General features: G+C 36.1%; 3 protein-coding genes across 6 annotated transcripts; 1 reads left to right on the forward strand and 2 right to left on the reverse strand.

The window, feature by feature from the left end:
- Window positions 1-82: 82 nt before the first annotated feature.
- LOC110370829 (ubiquitin-conjugating enzyme E2 G1) lies at window positions 83-4,280 on the reverse strand. Of its 2 annotated transcripts, none has more exons than XM_021326810.3 (5): window positions 4,105-4,280; window positions 3,610-3,712; window positions 3,201-3,298; window positions 2,717-2,895; window positions 83-1,471 (listed from the first exon to the last, which is right to left on the reverse strand). In XM_021326810.3, the coding sequence occupies exons 1-5, from the start codon at window positions 4,148-4,150 to the stop codon at window positions 1,391-1,393; spliced, it is 507 nt and encodes a 168-aa protein (XP_021182485.1). In that variant the 5' UTR covers window positions 4,151-4,280; the 3' UTR covers window positions 83-1,390. The 2 variants fall into 2 exon arrangements, with proteins under 2 accessions (XP_021182485.1, XP_021182486.1); XM_021326811.3 differs by having other exon boundaries at window positions 83-1,204; window positions 4,105-4,266.
- Window positions 4,281-7,191: 2,911 nt separating this feature from the next.
- LOC110370799 (myb-binding protein 1A-like protein) lies at window positions 7,192-11,503 on the reverse strand. The gene is made up of 6 exons (XM_021326770.3): window positions 11,268-11,503; window positions 10,890-11,075; window positions 10,539-10,721; window positions 10,181-10,387; window positions 9,255-10,002; window positions 7,192-9,176 (listed from the first exon to the last, which is right to left on the reverse strand). Exons 1-6 carry the CDS (start codon window positions 11,415-11,417, stop codon window positions 7,243-7,245), a joined length of 3,408 nt encoding a protein of 1,135 aa, XP_021182445.3. The 5' UTR covers window positions 11,418-11,503; the 3' UTR covers window positions 7,192-7,242.
- A 969-nt stretch (window positions 11,504-12,472) lies between these two features.
- Eif4h1 (eukaryotic translation initiation factor 4H1) lies at window positions 12,473-19,626 on the forward strand. Of its 3 annotated transcripts, none has more exons than XM_064040356.1 (7): window positions 12,473-12,633; window positions 12,941-13,064; window positions 14,427-14,608; window positions 15,438-15,628; window positions 17,066-17,245; window positions 18,172-18,180; window positions 18,661-19,626. In XM_064040356.1, the coding sequence occupies exons 1-7, from the start codon at window positions 12,584-12,586 to the stop codon at window positions 18,804-18,806; spliced, it is 882 nt and encodes a 293-aa protein (XP_063896426.1). In that variant the 5' UTR covers window positions 12,473-12,583; the 3' UTR covers window positions 18,807-19,626. The 3 variants fall into 3 exon arrangements, with proteins under 3 accessions (XP_063896426.1, XP_063896428.1, XP_063896425.1); XM_064040358.1 differs by having other exon boundaries at window positions 12,474-12,633; window positions 15,438-15,559; XM_064040355.1 differs by lacking the exon at window positions 18,172-18,180 and having other exon boundaries at window positions 12,569-12,633.
- Window positions 19,627-20,345: the final 719 nt, after the last annotated feature.

Genomic DNA, 20,345 nt, shown 5'->3' on the forward strand with positions numbered 1-20,345 from the left:
TTGTTTTCCATATAACTAATTTTAAACACAGGAAAGGAGTGCAGGGACATAGGAAGTTCCTAAGTAAAAAATAAAAATCACATTATCACTGCATTATGATTTTATAGCAAAAAATATACATACACAGGGAAAAGTAATATACACACGTCACAAATTCAATCTTCGATGATATAGAGCGAATATGAGGGGTTTTCATTTATCATCTTTATAACTATTATAATTTTCACATCCAAAATGGTAACAAAGCTTTTCTTCTAATTGTACAAAAACATAATTGACAATATTGAGAACTAATGTACAAAACTAAAAAGGTATCAAACAAATCTTCCTGCCAAGGATAAAATTCATGTTGAGCAAAATTATTTCAAGTGTTGGTGTAATACACCACATTATTTCGCTTTGCGAGAGTAACAGCAGCAAATTTATCAACCTGTGCTTCATTCATATGTGCATAAAGGGCAAGGTAGAATCGATACAATGATAAGTTTACAAAAGTTATATTTATTCAGTAAAAATTATAATTAAGTATTAAATTTACACTAGAATAAAATTGTAATTCAGAGAAGCGACATTATAAAAGCTACCAATGTGTATGCATTGCATTGAGTCGGTAACTAACAATTATTATTATCATGCAAAGTACAAGTTCAATAGGTAGCATGTTTTACATTTTTTTATAATTTTGCCATGTTCTTAGTATAGCATGTTTATATTTTACACAATAGCGAGTTGCGATACGTAATAAATAATTATCGTTTAAATTACTTCTGATTTGGTTTCTACTATACAGAGATCAAACTTGTAATCATATTAGGAAGTAAAGACAACAAAATGCAGATTTGTTTTTCTATAAAAAATTACCATACATATTTCATTATCATAACATGTCTTAAAAAAGATGAAAAAGACCTTGGATTCTATTTTAATTTATTATTTATAAAATACGGCAGCGATACCATTTAATTACAATAAGTATTTATTTTAAATCAATTTCAATATTGTCTCTGGCCCGGGTGGGGGGGCCCGCACTATGAGTCACGCCGGGGCCTGCTCTCAACAACGTCCTAACTGCATCACCAAACACTCACTATCCAACTAAATTAATGAAAAAGGGCACTGTTACTTAGGAACAATCCTCTTGGCTCTTTCTCACACACTGTGCTACTTTCCTTTTAAACTCCGAATATGATTCTCTCCATTCTTTCTGTAAAAAGAAACAGAATGAGCACTCGTCTACTATTGGCGTACGCGGGTCGTGTTTGTGAAAAACGGGTTGATGCGTGCAGCGACCTAGCGTGAAAACTATTCATTGTAGTGTGGTTTTGGTATAGTTGTGTCACGTGGCCCTTTTCCAATGATAATATTTTGTGATCTAAATCCCCTCACTCTCCTAAAAACAATCTTCTTGACTTTTCCTAACACATCTCGCAACTTTCTTTTTGAAATCCGAATATCGCTCTCTCCATTCTTTCTGTGAATGCAAACAATATTTAAATGAGAATGGTATAATTACAGATGCAGAAATACACAAGCGTATTATGTTGTTAAATTCCTGTGAAAAAAACTAAATACATATTAATTAATACACAAAACAGTACAGTACATATTAATTGGACAGATACAAATGCTAAACAAATGCATAACTAAAGTTTCTAGTTTCACAAGACAAAAACTATACAGTTGCAGTGATCCAACTGAATTATCCATTGTATGTGTTAAAATCAATCAGATATTTAGTTCTTTTAGAGCATGTCTGTTTAAAATGTATTAATTGAGTATACAATTTGGTTGGATGACTGCATAATGACATAATTAATGGTCCAAAGGTAAATAATTTACTTTAAGGTGGGCTAGTTTTAATGATTCAACTGAGATATCACAGGACAAAACTGATTAAACATGTCAACACATTTCTGATAACAGGTAAGCAGCACGCTTGTCAAAAATATAAGTGTAACCTCCCCACTCAGAAACATTTTATGATTACTTAAGTCACTCCTTAGTGACGGAATGTCATACAAATCCTTCACTAAGGAATGGCTTAAGTAACCATTGAATGTCTCTGAGTGGGGAGGTAAGTTTTTAATGTATACCATTGGGCCACATGTTTTTTACTATCTACAAATATAGTACAACAACTGATTATTACATACAAAATGTATTTAATCAACAAATGTGTACAACTGGCATGTGACTTGTGATCAGTTAAAAATGTTTGTAAAGACAGTAAAAATAGAGTTGCACTGCTAGATTTTTTTTTTGTTAGCGGAATTGACAAGTATTTTGGCAGCCTAGATCCTACTCAATCATTTCTAATACTTCGTATACACCAAACTATTGGCTTTTTACTCTATTTGCATTTGCATAGACAAAGAAGAAGAGTAGTATAAGTAGAAAGGATGTAACCAGAAGAATGTAACTATTTCTTGAAATAAAAATAATTTATAAGCAATAAATGCTTGAAGTTCTATTTTACAGATGCAGTTTTCAGACAGATTCAGACATTCTATTTAAGAAAACACATGCCTCAATACCAAATATTCTATAAATACCACCGTAGTTTTAATCTTAATCAGGACTTAAGTGAATGTGACTATAAAGGTGCAATACGCTTTTCATCATTTACTTCTTCAATTGCAAAGGGTATAACTTCAGTGATGTTTTGAATATTTGGTAATTTATCTCACTACATACAGAAAACTTGATCTTTACTCACCGCAGCATCAACATTAGCGGGACTCTCGTCGTTTGGGTCTGCCAACATGGAAATAACACTTATGAGAATGGTCTCCACTGTGTGAACCGGCAACCACCTTTCAGACGCCTTCTCATAGCCCCACTTGTCATCACCAGGTTCGTGCAATATTGATATGCAAACATCACCATTTTTTTCAACTGAAATATTAAAAAAAAATACTTTAATATCAGTAATCAGTAAAAAAGTGAAACAATGAATTCTATTTTTAATCAGTTGCACAATATTCTTTCCTTGTTCCTCCACCTCCCTCAAATTTTAAATTATGTTGTAGCATTTTAAGCTAATGTTTGAGCTGTCTTGCAAATTCCATCATCTCCCAACCCTTATATTTAAGTAATCATTTACTATTCTCAAGACATTTTAAGTTCTTATTACTTATTACATGATTTCACGATTACTAGGGTGTGACTCCATTTTAAAATAATATAAAAATGGTACTTACTATTTGGATGCCATATTTCAGTAACAAATTTCATCCGTGGTGGCCTCAGAGGATATTCCTTAGGAAAATGTAAGTGTGCCTTGAAGAACCCACCCTCACTGAAATTTAAAGTTTGCACAATTTAGCGAAATATTATAAGAACATACCATTGCATCACTGGTCTCAACATTTGAAAATAAATCTATCACAAAAATCATTTGTCATCATCCGATCAGCATTTACATTAAATATTTAGGCCTGAAAATTAGTAAGCAATTTAAACATACTTACCCAAATAAGGAATGTCGATTTCCAGAGACTATAATTAATTTTGTTAGCTGATATCAACACCACAGTGTTAGCATCACTTTATGTTGATGTTAATGACCAGAACCATCAGCTAAACTATAAAAGAGTGATAAATACTCACTATAGCGTGTCTGGAGGACCGATGATGAGGACTTCCCATCTGTATATGTCATTGTCATCTATCAACCCAGCAGAAAAACCTTCCACTGGATTTTTGTTCAATTCTGAAAGCATTTCATCATTTATTTTTAACATGCCTTTGTATTCGGTCGTGCTTTTACATAAACACCTCATAATGAAGAGGAAAGCGAAACTCTGCCAACTGTGAACCGTAAATTTAATTGTAAATAGTTATTTTACTCGTCTGACTTTGGCACGAACACCTGTCATATCTGGTCGACTATTGATTTTATTAAAACGAGTCCATTTTTCGCCAGAACTTTCAAAAATACCACATGTGCATTACAAAGGAAGTTACAAACTTACAAAATCATCCGAATCACAAAGATACTCAAAATTCGACCCGCTGAGGTCAATGATTGCACGAATAACTTGTCTGACGGCTGAGGCATCAGTCATCGGCACAACTCATTTAAGATACGAAAAATAAACTTACCAGCTAGCTGCTTTTTTAATAAAAGCGAAGACTGTGGCTCTGACATTAATTACAATTGTGAAATTTACCCTGACGACACGAAACAAATGATTTTTCCACAAAAGATGGCTGGCTGAGTTTTGAGCAGGTTGTGAAACATATGAGTTGCTGCTTGTTTCCGGCAAAAGTTGCCATCACACAGAAATTGAAAAATAAATTCTTCATTCAGAGTTGTTCATTTATGAAACTAAACAGCATGAATATCCAAAACTAAAATGATTGTAACAATATTTTGAAAAATTACTGCCCTTTTCAATACTTTTCTATGCAAAACAGCAAGTTTTACATATAAGCACGTGGGACATAAATCCACACATAGTTGGTTTTTAAAAGTTGTTTTTCTTTAAAATATTACAAAGCAACAGTTTGAAGAGTATTTTTGGAAATAGAAAATAAATATATAACCGATATGGGAATATTTATTTTACGTCAGACAAGAAAGGTTATCTTTTAGCATCTTGCAACATAAAATTCGTAATGTTTACTACTACCGCCATCTGTTGTCGAAGGGTCAGATTCCGAGGGCTGAAGAAGTTTCTAAAATAATATCTCCACTTTTTGTCACCCACAGGATAGTCATCGAGTTATTTTTACAACTTCGATATGTATGCACATCACAGAACACTAAAAAAATCTCTGATTCATACATGCCTAAAAGAAGAATTGATTTAAGGGACAAACGGATCAACCATTCTATGGCTTAGTCATAAGTTCATTTAAACAGATAATTTTCGTAGCCATAAGTATCGACTGCACACTAAGCTTAAGGAATATTACTGCCTATTACAACGGTTATTATGCTATTAACTTATAAGTAGGAGTACGAACCAAGTTACAAAGATTCATCAGATGAAAATATTTTCTTAAGGGGATGACTCAGAAAATATAAACATAGTGGAGCTTGCCCACGGTGTCAAACTATCAACGCGTTCCGTCCGAGGTGCCAAGGGGCTGGACGAACTACCTACTTCCAGCACGTGCATAAAAAGTACCTAGTTATATGTTATTCTTATACATAGCATAGCTAAGCTTATAATATTATTAGGTACATCAGTATTTTTATACATCCACACAAACATTGCGTACTTACGAACTTTTGCATTACCTATAATATACTAGCCTTTTTTCCGCAGTTTCATCCGCATCCCGTGAGAACTACTGCTCGTAACGTTATAAAATAGGTACAGCCTACCTTACTCGGCAAAAGTAGCTTTCCAACAGCCAAAGATTTTTTTAAATCAATCCAGTTTCGAAGTCTATAGGGTACAAATAAACAAACAAAAAAAAACTACTTTATTTTGTCTTAAAATAAATAAACTGGATAGTAAAACAAGACTAAACAAATTCTGCCAAAATCACCAAAATCCTTTCAGTAGTTTTTGCATAAAAGAGTTAGTAACAAACATACGCACATCGAAACTTTCACGTTTTATAACTACTTAGTTATGTAAATGTATGTATGTCAATCCGTTGCCTGCCGTTAGCTCTCACGTGTTGACGGAGCCACGTACACGAGCGTAGACGCGTGCACTATACATACCACGGCACGTGTTATCTATAGCCACGCAGCTCGTGCGAGTACCTACTTACAACCTCCGTAGGACACGCTTTCGAAGTAGCCGAGTCGAGTCGTGTTGGTAAATAAACATGGGTGAAAAATTAATCGAAGCTGTTCGAAATGAGAAATGTTTGTACGATGTCAAACACCCAGATTACGTGAAAGTTAAATTAAAAGATTCTATTTGGAAAAGGATTTCTGAGGAGCTTGGCCTTAAAGATGGTAAGTACTTAATGATAAAGAAATACCTGTTACCCGATTAACTTTTAGTATAAAATCTACTAATGTTACGAGTTACTTTTAAAATGCAAGAACTTTCGGAGGTAGTTAAGTTCCACATTAGGTATTTATTTGTGTGAACGATAAGATCACGGCTCAGATCTCATGGTAACTTGTAGGTGTAAAACATAAAAAAATAACACTTGAATTTCCCGCTAATATACGAAGCATACTGAGTACATAGATATACATATAATGAGGACTGGTTTTATTACAGGAAATGAAGCCAGAAGAGCATGGGAGAAACTAAGAAATAACCACAGAGACGCACTTCGTCGACAAAAAAATGTAAAACGTAAAAGCGTATCAGGAGCCGATTATATAAGACCATGGCGATATCAAGGACTCATGGAGTTCTTAATACCCCATATGGGAAATAGAACAAATAAGACTAATGTACTTGAAGAGTCACAACACGACGAACCAACTCAAATACATTCCGATAGCACGGAAAATGAAAGTGAAAAAGTAAAGGGGAGTTATGGATACCGGACTAGTAGTGTCGAAAGTCAGTCATCTGAGCTATCGTCAGCTGGTACTGGAAGAGTACTTAAAATAAAGAGACACAAAAGAAAAATGGCAAATGTTTCAATGAATCCATCTATAGAGGGGCATGAAGAAGTAGCTAGACAGCGAAAAAGAACTGACACAAATAATGATTTTACCGTCCACAATGTTAAAAATGATCCACTTTTTCATTTCTTTATGAGCATGTACGAGACTACGAAAACTCTGCCGCCTCTATCTCAACACACTATCAAAACAAATATATTTTCATTGGTATCACATGAGGAATCTAAACACTTGATGAAATGTTCGCCTCGTCCACATTCTAGCAATACCTAGAGTAGCGATACAGGATCATTGAATTATACATTATTTCGCAGAAATCGCTGAGTTACGAACAAGATGGTTCTGAAACTCTTAAGTACATTTACGGCAATGATGGAAATTACGACCGACACGAGTACCTTTGACGTACTTTAACGTGTAGAAACCACGCCCACTTTAGAGACAATATAAATTACAAAAATGTAATACATACACCTAAAAGGAAAACAAAACAGACTCTGAAAGGAACAGTAATATTCGGCCAAAAACAGCATTTATTATAAACTCTGCCATCATGCTTGCTGTCGTATTCCAGACTTGTGTATTTTATGAATAGGTTACCGTATTTGTAAAGTCAATATACATATGAAAAATAAACATCATTGTCTGTTATTTATTGTAAAATTCAAACTTAACTACCTATTACATAGTTATTCACTTTCACTTATTTTTTTCGCTTTCTTTTTCCTTGGTTCCACATTTCCATTGACCTGTTCAGCTTTTCTCTTCTTCTTATTCTTCTTTGTTTTCTTATTATTATTATTCTGTTGATTATGGTTTACTTGTTCTTGTTTACTGTTATTTGTTTTTGCAGGTTTACATGAACCTACAACTTCGAGTAAAGTTTTGAATTCCAATTTACTTTCAATATGACAGCTTTCATGGAACTGTTGCATTGTGTTTATTACTTTTTTCAATGTGTTGAAGAAGTTATTTTTAACTGTACACTCTGCGTCACCCTTAAGTGATTTCGTTAAAGTATTTTCGAAGTTAGCTTCTATGCTCTGTAAAGCTTTCATATCTATTTCAGAAGAAGCAGACTTGGCTCTAGCTTTTAAACAACGATAAAAGCCCGCAATTAATTCCAATCCCTCATTGCGGCGAAATTGTCGTACATTATTATTGAAAGCATTTTCTATCGTTATGGGCACAAGTTCGTAGCTGCCACTCCACTCCGCCTGCAAGACATTGTGGAAGAAAATGATTGGCAACATACAGTTACGATTCTGGAAGTAGCTTTGCAATGATTCCTTGAAGATTTCAACTAAAGGTGAGACTGCTTTAGACTTTTTCGGTGATTTTTGGGTTTTTGTTACAATTTTCAGTGAACAATGAATTATGAATGTCGCGAAGAATGTAATGACATCACCTAGAGCTTGGAACAAGAAGTGGCTTCTAGCACCTTTATCTATTGTTGCTTTCAGGTGATCACATAGTATATTTATGTCAATATCATCTGTTGAAGAAAACTTTCGTACTTTAGCCAGAGCTTTAATAGTTTTCCTGACCCTATTCTCCAATTCACTGAACTGACTGTCTTGTATACAGAATTCTAGGCATCTCGTAAGTGGCGCTATCATACCGAGGCAAATATCCATAGACGGATCTTTTTCCAAGTAAATATCGATCAGATCAAGGACCCTGATTCTGAAATCTGACAAAGCCTTCTTGTCTTTGCGATCTTTCTTGGATTTCTTTCCTTTGCCTTGATGGAATTGTTTGAAGGCTTCTGCTAAAGCCTCGTCGAGTTTCTTGCCTTCCTCTTCGTCAATCATGTCAGCATCTACACTTTCAGCGTCGGATTCTAGGGCTGCTGCGCCGAGGGCTTTCTGTACCGCTAATCTCAACTGGTCCGGTGTTCTCATTTCATCGTCATCTCCATCCTCATCATCGTCTTCGTCATCACTCTCGCTGTCATCCTCTTCTTCATTCTCGTCTTCACTTTCCTTGCCATTTTCCTTTCCTTCCATGTCATCATCCTCATTTTCTGAGTCAGAATCCTCATTTGTCAGAGGGTTGGATTCATTCTCAGGATCCAAAACTGATACTATCTGCCCTACTGATGAAGGAGTCAAGTATTCCCACAGCAACCTAAATACGCATTGTACGACTGAGCGCAGGACACTTGATTCAGCTGATAATATAGACAATAGAACTTCAACTAACACTTCAATCCATTCTGGATCACTTGATATATCTCCTTCTTTGACTGGTTTGGATTTCTTTTTCTTACCTTTCCTATAGTGTTCGTAACAACTTTTAAGTTCTTTAATAGAACTTCTTGCTATTTTAACGTGAACAGGTTCCGAGAATAGAAATAGTCCAAGCTGATAGAGTAATACAAGAAACACTTTATCAACTTTGGACTTTGTATCATTTTTCTCAATATTTTGACAGACTTCCATCAGCATGTCCCAGCATTCCATGTTTTCTTTTGGAAATTGTTTCTCAATTTTTGTTTTTACTTGTTCCTTTTGCAATATGCCGCATATGAAACTGCTTAGAGACGATAACACTGTGACCAGGCTGTCGACGTTTGAGAAGCGTGAGGTGAAACATCTGTAAAAGCATGACTTGATAGACCCTGGAAAAGAAAGTACTAATTAGCTACAAATTCAAATGTAGACAACATACAATAGATTGATATTGTAACTGTACATACCTGATAGCTCAATACTGACGGCCACACTTTCATCACCCCCAATTTTAAAGAAACCGAAACACATCAATAGTTTCATATAGGTTAACTTCAACTCTGTGTCATCTTTCACAGCCTCATGGCTAACCAAGTGAGAAATGAGTTCAGCTGCCTTAACCCGCTCGTTATTATACCAATTCCTTTCAACATCCTCTTTCAAAACTTTCTTAGAAGTATTCAAAAGTACTCCTTTCAATAATTTAGCCATTTTCTTCACTCCATCTTCCTTCAGGTCAGATATTAAAGCTTTCACAACAGAAGTTCCTGTGATTTCAGTAAAGTTCATTTCACCCGGATTGAACAGAAGTTTTTTTAATATGTCGATTCTTATACTGTCATCGACTTTGTCTGATTTTAGTGCTTTAGCTAAGGCGTTGAGGAGTTCCTTCTGTTTCTTGATCATTATTTTGTTGTCATCTTCATTGTCTCTCTTGCTTCTGATTTTGCTTGCTGTTTGGAGCCCTTTGAACCAGTCCATAAAGAGCTTGAAGAAGTTTCTGCTAATCAACACGGGAATAACATTAACATTTTCAGTAATATTATTAAGGATGGTGGTTAGAATGTTGATGGCAACCAGTTCCCTATTTCTATTGTGTTTCACAAGTTGACTGTCAATGCCAGTCCAGAATTCTTGCAAATGTGGTGAATTTGCAATGTTCTTGCCGATTTCCTTGAAGATTGGGTGTCCAAGTGAGTTGAAATCTATTCCAGCCTGTAATTATGATAGCACAGTTAGTTATTTGGTCTAAGATAATTATGAAATCTTTTTTATTTTCAGTTCATGTTATTAGCAAGCAGTTTTCCTATCACAGCCAGCCATTTTTTTAATACGTAAGTATTAAAGGAAGAAGAATAAGAGAAAAAAAATTATAAATAAATGATCAGCTTACCATAATTTTCTCACAGATTGGTTGAATGTTGTCATCACAGAGTATTTCAGTGACTCCTATGAGTTTCCTTAGCTTTATTTTGGCAGGAAACTTGTCATTGACCATCATGAGGAAATAGAGGGAATCCAACGTGTGTTCCTTTATGTCCTTCTTGAAATCTTGTTTTATTAATGGCCATATTAGGGTGCCAAATTGTTCTGCATCCACCTAAAATGGGAGGTGAGAATTATATAAACTTGATTTTACAATGTTTATAACAAGGGCCAACACAAAAGCAATTCTATAAGTAAATAAAACAATTCTATACATTAAGGGTTAAAACATTGTACATTTAATATTAACACAAATTTATACTTACAACATTGATCAAATCAAGTAGTATGAGATATGCCACAGTGCTTAAATAAGACTTCTTTTTGCCGGCTGCCAACAACAATTGAATTACTTGGGTTTGCTCCTCACTAGTACATTTGAGGAACATTTTAGAACGGAAGATTGCACCACAGACAAGAATCTGTCCTAGAGCCACATCACCGACTTCCTGAAATAAAATAATAACATCAATGTCTGACAATTGTTCATAATTACTGTTATACATTGAAATTAAATTTGTATCACTTTTCTGCCTGAGGATAACTTATTAAGCTTATACATATAGCTTGTAGCTTGATAACTTATTGTTTGAGTATGCATGTGTCCTAATACTTACACTTTTAGAAGAGCCATTACTATGAAGTTCTTTCTTCACAAGTTCCAGCAATTGGGCAATAGTAACATCATCAAAGTTAGACAGTAATGCTACTAAGGTAGCAAAGTACCCAGTTCTCATATCAGGCAGGTTGGCACCTAAACTTCTCACGAGCCTCTTAAGGACGTATTGAAGATCTTTCTCATTCTAAAACCAGAAAAACAACATGTGTTAGTGATAATGAAATTCTCTGTAGCTCGTTTAAATGTAACATTGTGTAATAAATTACTTTAGTAAACGCATGGGCTACATGTTTACTGATCACTTTAAGTTACAAGGAAGCCATGTGGACACCAACTGTGTACTAAATTAAAGAATAATAAATAGTTTAAACCTAACCTCACTGCCTTGTAGCTGCGATATAATTTTGGACGCTCCATTGAGTTTAACATCATCTTTAGGCTCTTTTAGAAGATCAAATGCATCCAAAACTGAAGCGGTCACTTTATTCTCCTTTACGGCAACAGTGGATTCGGTTTCTTCTTTCATTTTGCTTTAATAAACTTAAAAACCGTATCACAACAATTTATTTCCACATGGACCGCACATTTTGCGCCGCTCATGCGATCAAATCAACGTCAGTGTCAAATTTACGTCAGAGTTGACTTTTGATAGAGAAGCGCTAAATTAATCGACTAAACAAAAATCGATATCAAAATTGAGAATGAGAAATAACCGATTATCTGTAGATTATTTTTTACTCTAGTCACACCGTCTATATTTTAAAAGTTAAAATACCCTGAAAATATCGGTCGGGGGTATATATTCTAATTAATTAATACTGATTACTTATATCTTATATACTAAACATATTACATAATGTAAACATTTGACCAGACAAGATTTACACACAACATGGAATACAAGCAAAGATGCATACAGGGCGTCTCGTAGCGTTAGTGTATCATAGTCATATCGGTTCCACCACGCTACGCGAAGGTACTTGTAGTGTTACACTCATGAATCGTCCCGTAAATAAACCGTTTTGGATAACAATGGATTACAGTTAAACTGCGTCAACTGAAGAGGATTTTTTATTGATTGATTTTGTTACGTACAGAAAGCGAAATCCAATATTAGGTAATAAGAACTCGAAATAGGCATGGATTATTTGTTGATCCACGTGAAGTTTTAGACTATGATACTCATAAGAAATGAAAATTCAGTGGAATTTCTAGGCGTTTTGTAAAGCAAATAATGCAAGGTCAAACAGACCGTCGTAATAACAATGAAAATCTACAATTCGCTGCGACACCGCCTTGGCCTTTTAAGCGGACTGATTAAAATTTTTAATGTTCATGATCGCGTTCCTCGCGCCGATATGGTTTCGCTACGATGTCGTTTACTTAGTGCCTAGAAATGAGATAGGCATTTGTTATCACTTGAGCACTTCCAGTAATTATTACATCTATAACGAATACAATTTTTAGTTTAGTAGAGTTCGAAAAATTTAGGAATCGATTCTAATAGAAACTTGAAACTAGCTGCGCGACTGAAGGATAATTTTATTTTATTTAGCTAAACACAATAGAAAATGCATCTTCTTTATAATTCCCAGGAAAATTGTGCGATTCGTAGTTCTGCGCAATGTTGATATGCTAAAAAAATATCGTTTCGTCGCTTCCAGAAAGTGATGCGCGCGCCTTTAGTGTTCCATGTTTCTAAACATGGCAGGTCGAAGTGGATACGATGATGTTAATCCCAGGTATTTATTATAAAATACTGCAAAAATCATGTTTTATTTCACTGTACAGTGCGCGCGAAAGGTTTTTATTTGTCATTTTCATAAATGCCGTGAGATCCTATAATTCTTAGCGAAAAAATGTTCATGTTTTTGCTTTCCGATAACATTGAATGAAAATAGGATTTTTACTTAAGCTTATAAAGTTATATGTATTTCTTCAATGACTTTGGGTGCTACGAAGAGCCTGTGACCATTTGTTTTCAATCTGGAGTGTGTGTTTCACATTTTATAGGTTATGAATCACATACGACTGTGGTGCTCGTTTCAGGGATTATGGTGGCGGCAGAAGAACTCTCGGTGGCCGCCCTCTTCCCACCGAGCCTCCATACAAGGCTTACGTCGGGAATTTGCCCTCTGGAATCATTCAAGGCGACATTAATAGGATTTTTCCTGTAAGTATAGCTTACCCTCACAATGCCTCCACTTTACTGTTTCAGGTGTATCAGATACCACAATAACAAAATATCTATGTTGTTACACTTCCGGTTTTCTTCGGTTTGTTAAAAAAATCTGCAGAAACTTAATTTTGGTCATAGGGAATTAAAAAAATACATCATCATCATCATCATCATCATCATCAGCCTATCGCAGTCCACTGCTGGACATAGGCCTCTCCAAGTGCACGCCACTGAGATCAAAAAATACATATTATCTTGAAATTGAGTAAATTCTAATAACACTAGTAATTTGCATGCCCTTTTGATTGTAAACATGTTTGTTCTTTTTGATTTGCATAAAATATGTAAGAGTAAACTGTTATTAATTTAGTATTACAATTGAACAGAAAACCTACTTAAGATATTACTTATCATAAGATTCCCCTATATTCCATTAGCCGTCATTATTTTTTTCTAACCAATTTTTTTTTACTTATATTGAAATAACTTAATATACATTTGCAAAATAAACAAGGTAAAGCGTGATGTAATATATTTACAGAGGTATCATAGTAAACATATCTCCATTCTTATAATGGATGTATCAACTCTTATAAGGTCACTGCTAGATAAAACACATCTGGAGGTGTGTTATCTACTCTTTGTACATACTTTGCTTTGTTCCTCAGTAACATTCATAAACTTCAACAAAGTTTATGGTTACTAAATTCCAACAAACCAACACTAATATAATAAAGAGGATATTTTTTTTTGTTTCTTCCCTAGAGGCTCCAAACATAGTGAACTAATTGAAAAACCCTTTAACTGTTTTAAAGCTACTTAATACTGATTCACATAGGCTACACTTTTTCTGGGTGTGCGAGTGAAACCGCAGAAAAAAAGCTAGTCTAAAATTATTTAGTACAGCTAATTTATCATTCTTCTTTTGGAAGAATTATGTCAGCTAACCAAGGAAACAGAATTTTAGCATGCTTTAGCTGAAATTAGTTTGTTTTTTTGCAATACTATGGTAATTGATCCTTACATAATAGAGCCAATTGAATGCAAAAAATGGCGAATAATAAACATTCAAAAACTTCTCAGGCTAGCAACTTCTTTTTACAATAGTTTTTACTTCATCTCCCAGGCCTTTTCCCAAGTATGTTGTGGTTGGCTACCTTTTTGACCAGTGTTTTACAAGGAGCAACTGCCTATCTGACCTTCTCAACCAGTTACCCAGGCAGCCCTAACTTTGGTAAGACTGGTTGTCAGACTTACTGACTTCTCTACCTGTAACAACTGCGAAGGATGTTTAGTTACAGCAGTTTTTACTTATTCTTGAATATTTACTATAACTTGAAAATGTAATTGTTTCAGGACCTAGCTATCAAAAATGTGAGGTTGGTGATGGATAAAGAGACAGATAAGTTTAAAGGATTCTGCTATGTGGAGTTTGAATATCTCGAGGACTTGATAAAAGCTATTGAAATGAACGGCGCTCTTAATGTAGATGGTAACTTTATAAAAATTGATGTGGCTGAAGAAAAAAGAAGTGACCGGTGAGTTCCTTTTATAATTTATTTTTCATATGTATTTATGGTAGCTAGTTTATTTTGCAATGGTCAGTTAAAAAATTATTAAGTGGAATTTAATTCAAATTAGACATTTGCATGTAATTGCGTTTAAAATTATTTTCTTGTCACAGAACAGTGTATAAACTTGTTGGACACTGTAAGTTAAGTTCTATTAATATTTAAATCAGTAATTTATGAAGTAAATACCTATATTGGCCTTTATGTACTAGAAATATGTAAGTTATAAGTGGTATTCATATCAGTCTAGATATTTTGGAAATAAATGTTATGAAATTCATAGACCCACAATACAATATGGTGGGCGTCTTAACGCATACACATCAGATCCAGATCTAATACAAACATTTGTATTGACGCGGGAATCGAACCCCGTACGACCCTGACAGACGGCAGACACTCCGCCACTGCGCCACTCAGATATAAAAATGGTTACGTATCTTTAGTGAATTTGTCTGGTAGCCAATGTTTATAACCTCAGGGTTACACTTAATGGGCTTCTGCGGATTTTCTTGTCGTCGAGTGTTGCCATCGAAATAAATACTCATTTAACCCTTCCAATGAACCTTGACGACAGGAATTACCGCTGTACCCTGATAATTGCACACGAAATTCAAAACAAATGAATTGCTAACATATTTTATTTGTCAGGAACAACTCAACTCGTGAGTGCTACAGCTACGATTGGACGAATCGGAACTGCTTCGTGACATTGGCCATCACTATAAAGCTGTCTATTTGTTTTTTAGTTCGTGTGTGGTTACACCAGTTTTTTGAACTTGGAATGTTTTATTAGGGGAGGTTTTGACCGCGGGCGACGAGACGGCGGCGGTGGTCGGGACGGTGGACGTGACGGCGGACGGGTCGGCGGCGGCGGCTTCAGAAGGGACGGCGGCGGCGGCGGCGGTGGCGGCCGCGGTACGTACGACCACTTCGACGGGCTCGACCGCCGCGCGCCCCGTCACCAGGGTGGAGGGCTCACACATGGTAACATCGCCTCATTACTAACATTTGCAGACGTACACTAGAGAAAACAACTTATAAGGTAGTTCAAATTTATTGTTAAGCTCCTTTTCCGATACAAAGCGGCTGTCGCAAACCGCTGGCCTTTAGCCGCGCGCGACCATTGATATGCACTAATGGACATGCCTTAGAGATGAAAATTGTGGTACGCCTAAACGATGTTTAGGTCTGTCTTTATCTCTCTCAAAATAGTACCGTATTTAAGACATGGCGCCAATCGTCTATGAGGAAAGAGATAGCCTTAGATCGACCTCTCACTCTTTTCCAACCGAAAAAATACTGCAGATTATACGGGTACGACATGTACATTAGCATAATTATGTCGATGCGCGCGAGAGTCGCTTGCGTCGGAAGGGAAGCTTAAATCATTTGGGTTGGTTTTCATTTGCACTTGGATTGAATCCTTAACGTGTTTGAAATTTTATAACAATGTTTGGCTATATTGGGCACTAAAACTGTATTTTGTCATCTCACCAATGTGAAATTGAACACACATATTATATAAACAGATGGCATGCCAGATACTTGTATGCTTTAGGTACTTTGTTTCACCAATCCACTTGTTGAGTCATTGAAAGGGAATTCCCCTAATATGTACTTGAATGTTCAATTGATGCTATATGACTCATTACATTACTAACTACATTAATTGGTTGAAGATTTTTTATCTTGCTAACATAAGCTCGTTCACAATTGGGCTCATTTACATTGTTTGTGGTTTTAAGAGTGGTGTGTTTTGTCAGCCATAGAGAACATTAAGAAGTCTACAGTGAATATTCCTGCCGTCACATTTATATTCAATTTTGCACCTTATTTGTAGACATACAAGGCCTAAAATCGTTAGGAATAAATACTGCTTAAATATTAGTCCAATTCCATTAATCAGTCTTGGAGAATTGTTATAGTAACCCATAGTAAAGAAATGATAAGGTTCAAGATATATAAAATGGAAACAGTGACATCAGGAATATTCACTTTTGTCAGTGAAACATAAGGGGGAATCACATTAAAATGCTTATACAATCATGGGCAAGTACAGAACGGGAAGGCTTAAGACTCACCTACAAGCGTTATAAACCACTTTCCTTAAAGCTCACGTCAATTAGCTTTGCCTCTCCAAAGTTACTACCCACTGTTCACTGTGCAACAGTCAAAATGTTTTAAATTAAAACTGTAATAGTATACCCCTGCCCTACTCATTCCGAGCTGCAAAAATCTGTCGCTCTGTTTTTTTTTAAACTTAATTTTTTAACGGCGGTTGTCAATTGTTTGCTAGACTGTCCGAAAATCCGCTTTTGTGAATGTCTGCTCGAACAAGCAGGTATCGAATGGCCAAAGTTCATTGACGTGTGCATTACCTATCATACGAATATTTCGTGAATATAGTTGTGGTGTTCTCAGAGCGCGAGCGAGGCGGCGGCGGCGGCGGCGAGCGCTGGGCGGAGGGCGGGCGCGGCTCGCGCGGCAACAGCGAGGAGCCGCGGCCCGCCGACTGGGGCCGCATGGGCCGCGCCGCGCCGCCCGCGCCGCGCCAGCCGCCCGCGCGCAGGAACTTCGACGACATGCCGCCTTCGCGCCCAGGTGATATACGCAATTATTATCTTCTTGGTTCAGTTGTAAAATGGCCGGTTCTCAAGTGAATAGTTCTCGCCAAACTTAATGACTGTTCGCAACTAACTTCCGAGCATATGTATACTTGCGCATGGCGCCATACCCGTTGCCCGCTAGCACCAAGAAATGGTATCTGTACGCAGCGACTCGCGTAATGTTCCCAGCCTTTCTAACACTTGCCATCTTGACAATTAGCCATTTTGCAACTGGATCGTTTTTTTTTTTGAAAATTCAAACAATTTTCCAGTGGTACTGGGTGGGGACAACAATCCTCTGCAAACTGAATACAATAATCATAATTGAAAAAAAATACATATTCACATGCTGTATACATTTTGTGAAGCTGTTATTCAAGCATTTTATAAAACGTATGGAGCAATAGTTCTTGTATTTATATGGTCTTGTTGTCTACATCCCGTATACATAAATTCTGATTATAGCAAGTGAAGACAGATTGTATATTACAACTTCAAATAATTAACTTATGTGTTAAATAAATAATATATTAATCCAATTCATTTTTTCAATATTTAATCCCCATTTTCCGCATGCTATCTTCACGAAAATTAATTTAAAATTCAAAGCATCAAATTCTCCAAACTTGCAACCACTTGTAACTCAAACTTTATTGTAAGTGTCATAAGACTGATTTTTGTCTACATGAATAATAAATAGTTGAGAATTTGTTAATTTGATGCTTTGATATGAAAAATTTGGAAATCTTTTTTGCGCTACGAATGCTTGATGTTAACAATATAGTCATCCATTCATAGAGCAGAAACCAGACCCACTTTTGAACCCTGCATGAATTGTTTAATGCACAAAAACACATTTCCTATATAATATCATTTTAATGTTGTTGTTTTATTTGTTTCTAATTAGTGTATTTTGGTTAGGGAGCTCGGGTATGTTTTAAAAAGTGATCTGTACGCGGTGCAGACAGTATTAGTAAAGATACACTCTTGAGGAACTTTCTTAGACTAGATTTTAGTTATTTTATTTCAATATCGTAAATTAATAGCACTGCATGTCAGCCACATTAATTATTTTGTAAATAACAGACTAAACGCACATTGTACATTTTTTCTCGCAACATAGCAGCTTAGCTAGTAGAGATAAGATATTAAAATTGACAGATAGGTATAAATAGAATACAATTCAAGGCTTTCATCATAGCCTTGGGCATTTTTATTGAAATTCAAATGCCTGTTATTGTACACTAGTTTGAAGTGAGCAGACCTTTTTTAGAATGTAGTTACCACCATAGACAATCCTTAGACTGCACTCAGTAGATTGTTACACTAGAGAGTAGCTTACCGCCGTAGCTTCGAAGCACAGATCACGTGGTGGTCCCGTCCTCAGCTCCCTAACTATTTCTTTTCCAGACACGTCAGGCAGGCCCAAGCTGAAGCTGGAGCCGCGGACGGTAAAAGAGCCGGTGAACTCTCTGGCGTCGACCAGTCAGGCGCACTCGATATTCGGTGGCGCGCGGCCGAGGGAAGAACGACTCAAGGAACTGGCGGGCGAATAAATGCTCTAGCGCCTCCCTATAATACCGCGTACTCTCATCTCCCGGTCCCGTGTGTATATGTATCGTCCCGAAGCCCGATCCTTATGTGTGCCCCGATATTACAAGCAGTCTCTTGTCTCCCATTCAATGCAGTGCGATTAAATTGTAAATGAACTGCAAACATTTTGTTAGGTTATATGAGGTTGTAAATCATTTTTATCGTATATTTTGTTAGCTTTATTATGTGTATCGAAAGATAGCTTCTTATTGTTTTTGCGCCGGCCCCGGCTCGTTTTCGAGACCGGGGTCTGCGCGTCGCTTGATTAATCTGCAGTATTTAAATTGCTAGTATGTATAACAATAACATGATTGTCTCATTTTAAGATTTATCCGGGCTTGTGTGTACATACGATATCGGCTCGCATAATATTAATTAATTTTTCGAAATTAGAGTTGGAAGAAAAATATTTTTTGTTCCTCATTTTTGGGTTATATGTGTATTGAAATATTGTAATAATTATTTTATTTTTACTATAGCATTGTGTCGATAGAGGTTCGTAACCGATTCTCTGTTGTATTTGTTTTTTTTTTCATTATTAATTGTTTAGTTTGTTAGGTCATGAAAATTAATCATTGAACGAGTAATTATGATCATAATTTAAGAGTTGAGATAATATGGTGATGTAATTACGGTGTCATTAATAAAATTAACTTCCACGTACTTGAATTTCTACTTTATTACATAATTGTGTAATGGCAAGTAACGTGGCCAAGAAATGAAAAAAAATCGCAAAATTGTAACAGAACATAGAAAAACGAATAAAAAGTGAATTCTTTGTAACCGAGGGTTTGTCTACAACACCTGCATGAAGAGATCCATGTCCATATCCATATTCCTGAACAAGCTCACCCAGCATGCATAAATACATAGGTACCTACTCAATACTGTAAGCTTCACATAGTGGCGCTGCTCAGGGTTCGATTACGAAATTGATTTGCAGTTTTTTTTATAATTTTAGAAAAAGAGTACCTAACCAAATTATTTCAAATAATAACAAATTCGCCACACGTAACGTCTTACACTTAAAACTGCACCCACCAGTTACCCTTCTTTAACTCTTATTCTTTAGCAGGGTCAACAGATCTTAGTTCCTGAAAAGTGTTTTCACGTCATGGTTTAAACTATAGTCGCGCTAGTCGTGTGTTGTCCATGTATCTGGGTAGAGGAGGTCAGATAGGCAGTCTTTCCATGTTTAAACACTGGTACTCCGCTGCATCCGATTACACCGGTAATTGACCTCAACATAAGGCTTTGTTTTTACAAGGATAAGAAAAAATTGACTCATTAGTGTGGTAGTGCAGGTACTCTACATTTCTACAGAACATTTCGGAACCACAGCCGTAGACCCTGGCACAGAAGTGATGTGATGATGTCGTGGAAGGAAGCTGCCGAACTACGGGAGATTTCGTCTTCTCGCGGAGAAGACGCATAACGAATTCTACTAACTGCCGTAGGTACATGGCTATTTCATATTCCACCACTACTTATAGCCCTGACGA

Source organism: Helicoverpa armigera, chromosome 22, assembly GCF_030705265.1.
Source record: "Helicoverpa armigera isolate CAAS_96S chromosome 22, ASM3070526v1, whole genome shotgun sequence".
NCBI classification, from domain to species: domain Eukaryota; kingdom Metazoa; phylum Arthropoda; class Insecta; order Lepidoptera; family Noctuidae; genus Helicoverpa; species Helicoverpa armigera.

What these genes read in the sequence shown, in the direction of transcription:
- LOC110370829 (XM_021326810.3), bottom strand. Translation starts at nt 4,150, where the DNA reads ATGTCAGAGCCACAGTCTTCGCTTTTATTAAAAAAGCAGCTAGCTG. An exon ending in TGAAATATGGCATCCAAATA is followed by an intron (nt 2,896 to 3,200) that starts GTAAGTACCATT and finishes TTAATATTTCAG; the next exon opens with TTGAAAAAAATGGTGATGTT. An exon ending in CCGCTAATGTTGATGCTGCG is followed by an intron (nt 1,472 to 2,716) that starts GTGAGTAAAGAT and finishes TTGCATTCACAG; the next exon opens with AAAGAATGGAGAGAGCGATA.
- LOC110370799 (XM_021326770.3), bottom strand. Translation starts at nt 11,417, where the DNA reads ATGAAAGAAGAAACCGAATCCACTGTTGCCGTAAAGGAGAATAAAGTG. An exon ending in GTAATGGCTCTTCTAAAAGT is followed by an intron (nt 10,722 to 10,889) that starts GTAAGTATTAGG and finishes ATTTTATTTCAG; the next exon opens with GAAGTCGGTGATGTGGCTCT. An exon ending in TACTTGATTTGATCAATGTT is followed by an intron (nt 10,388 to 10,538) that starts GTAAGTATAAAT and finishes CTCCCATTTTAG; the next exon opens with GTGGATGCAGAACAATTTGG.
- Eif4h1 (XM_064040356.1), top strand. Translation starts at nt 12,584, where the DNA reads ATGTTTCTAAACATGGCAGGTCGAAGTGGATACGATGATGTTAATCCC. An exon ending in TACGATGATGTTAATCCCAG is followed by an intron (nt 12,634 to 12,940) that starts GTATTTATTATA and finishes TGCTCGTTTCAG; the next exon opens with GGATTATGGTGGCGGCAGAA. An exon ending in GAAGAAAAAAGAAGTGACCG is followed by an intron (nt 14,609 to 15,437) that starts GTGAGTTCCTTT and finishes ATGTTTTATTAG; the next exon opens with GGGAGGTTTTGACCGCGGGC.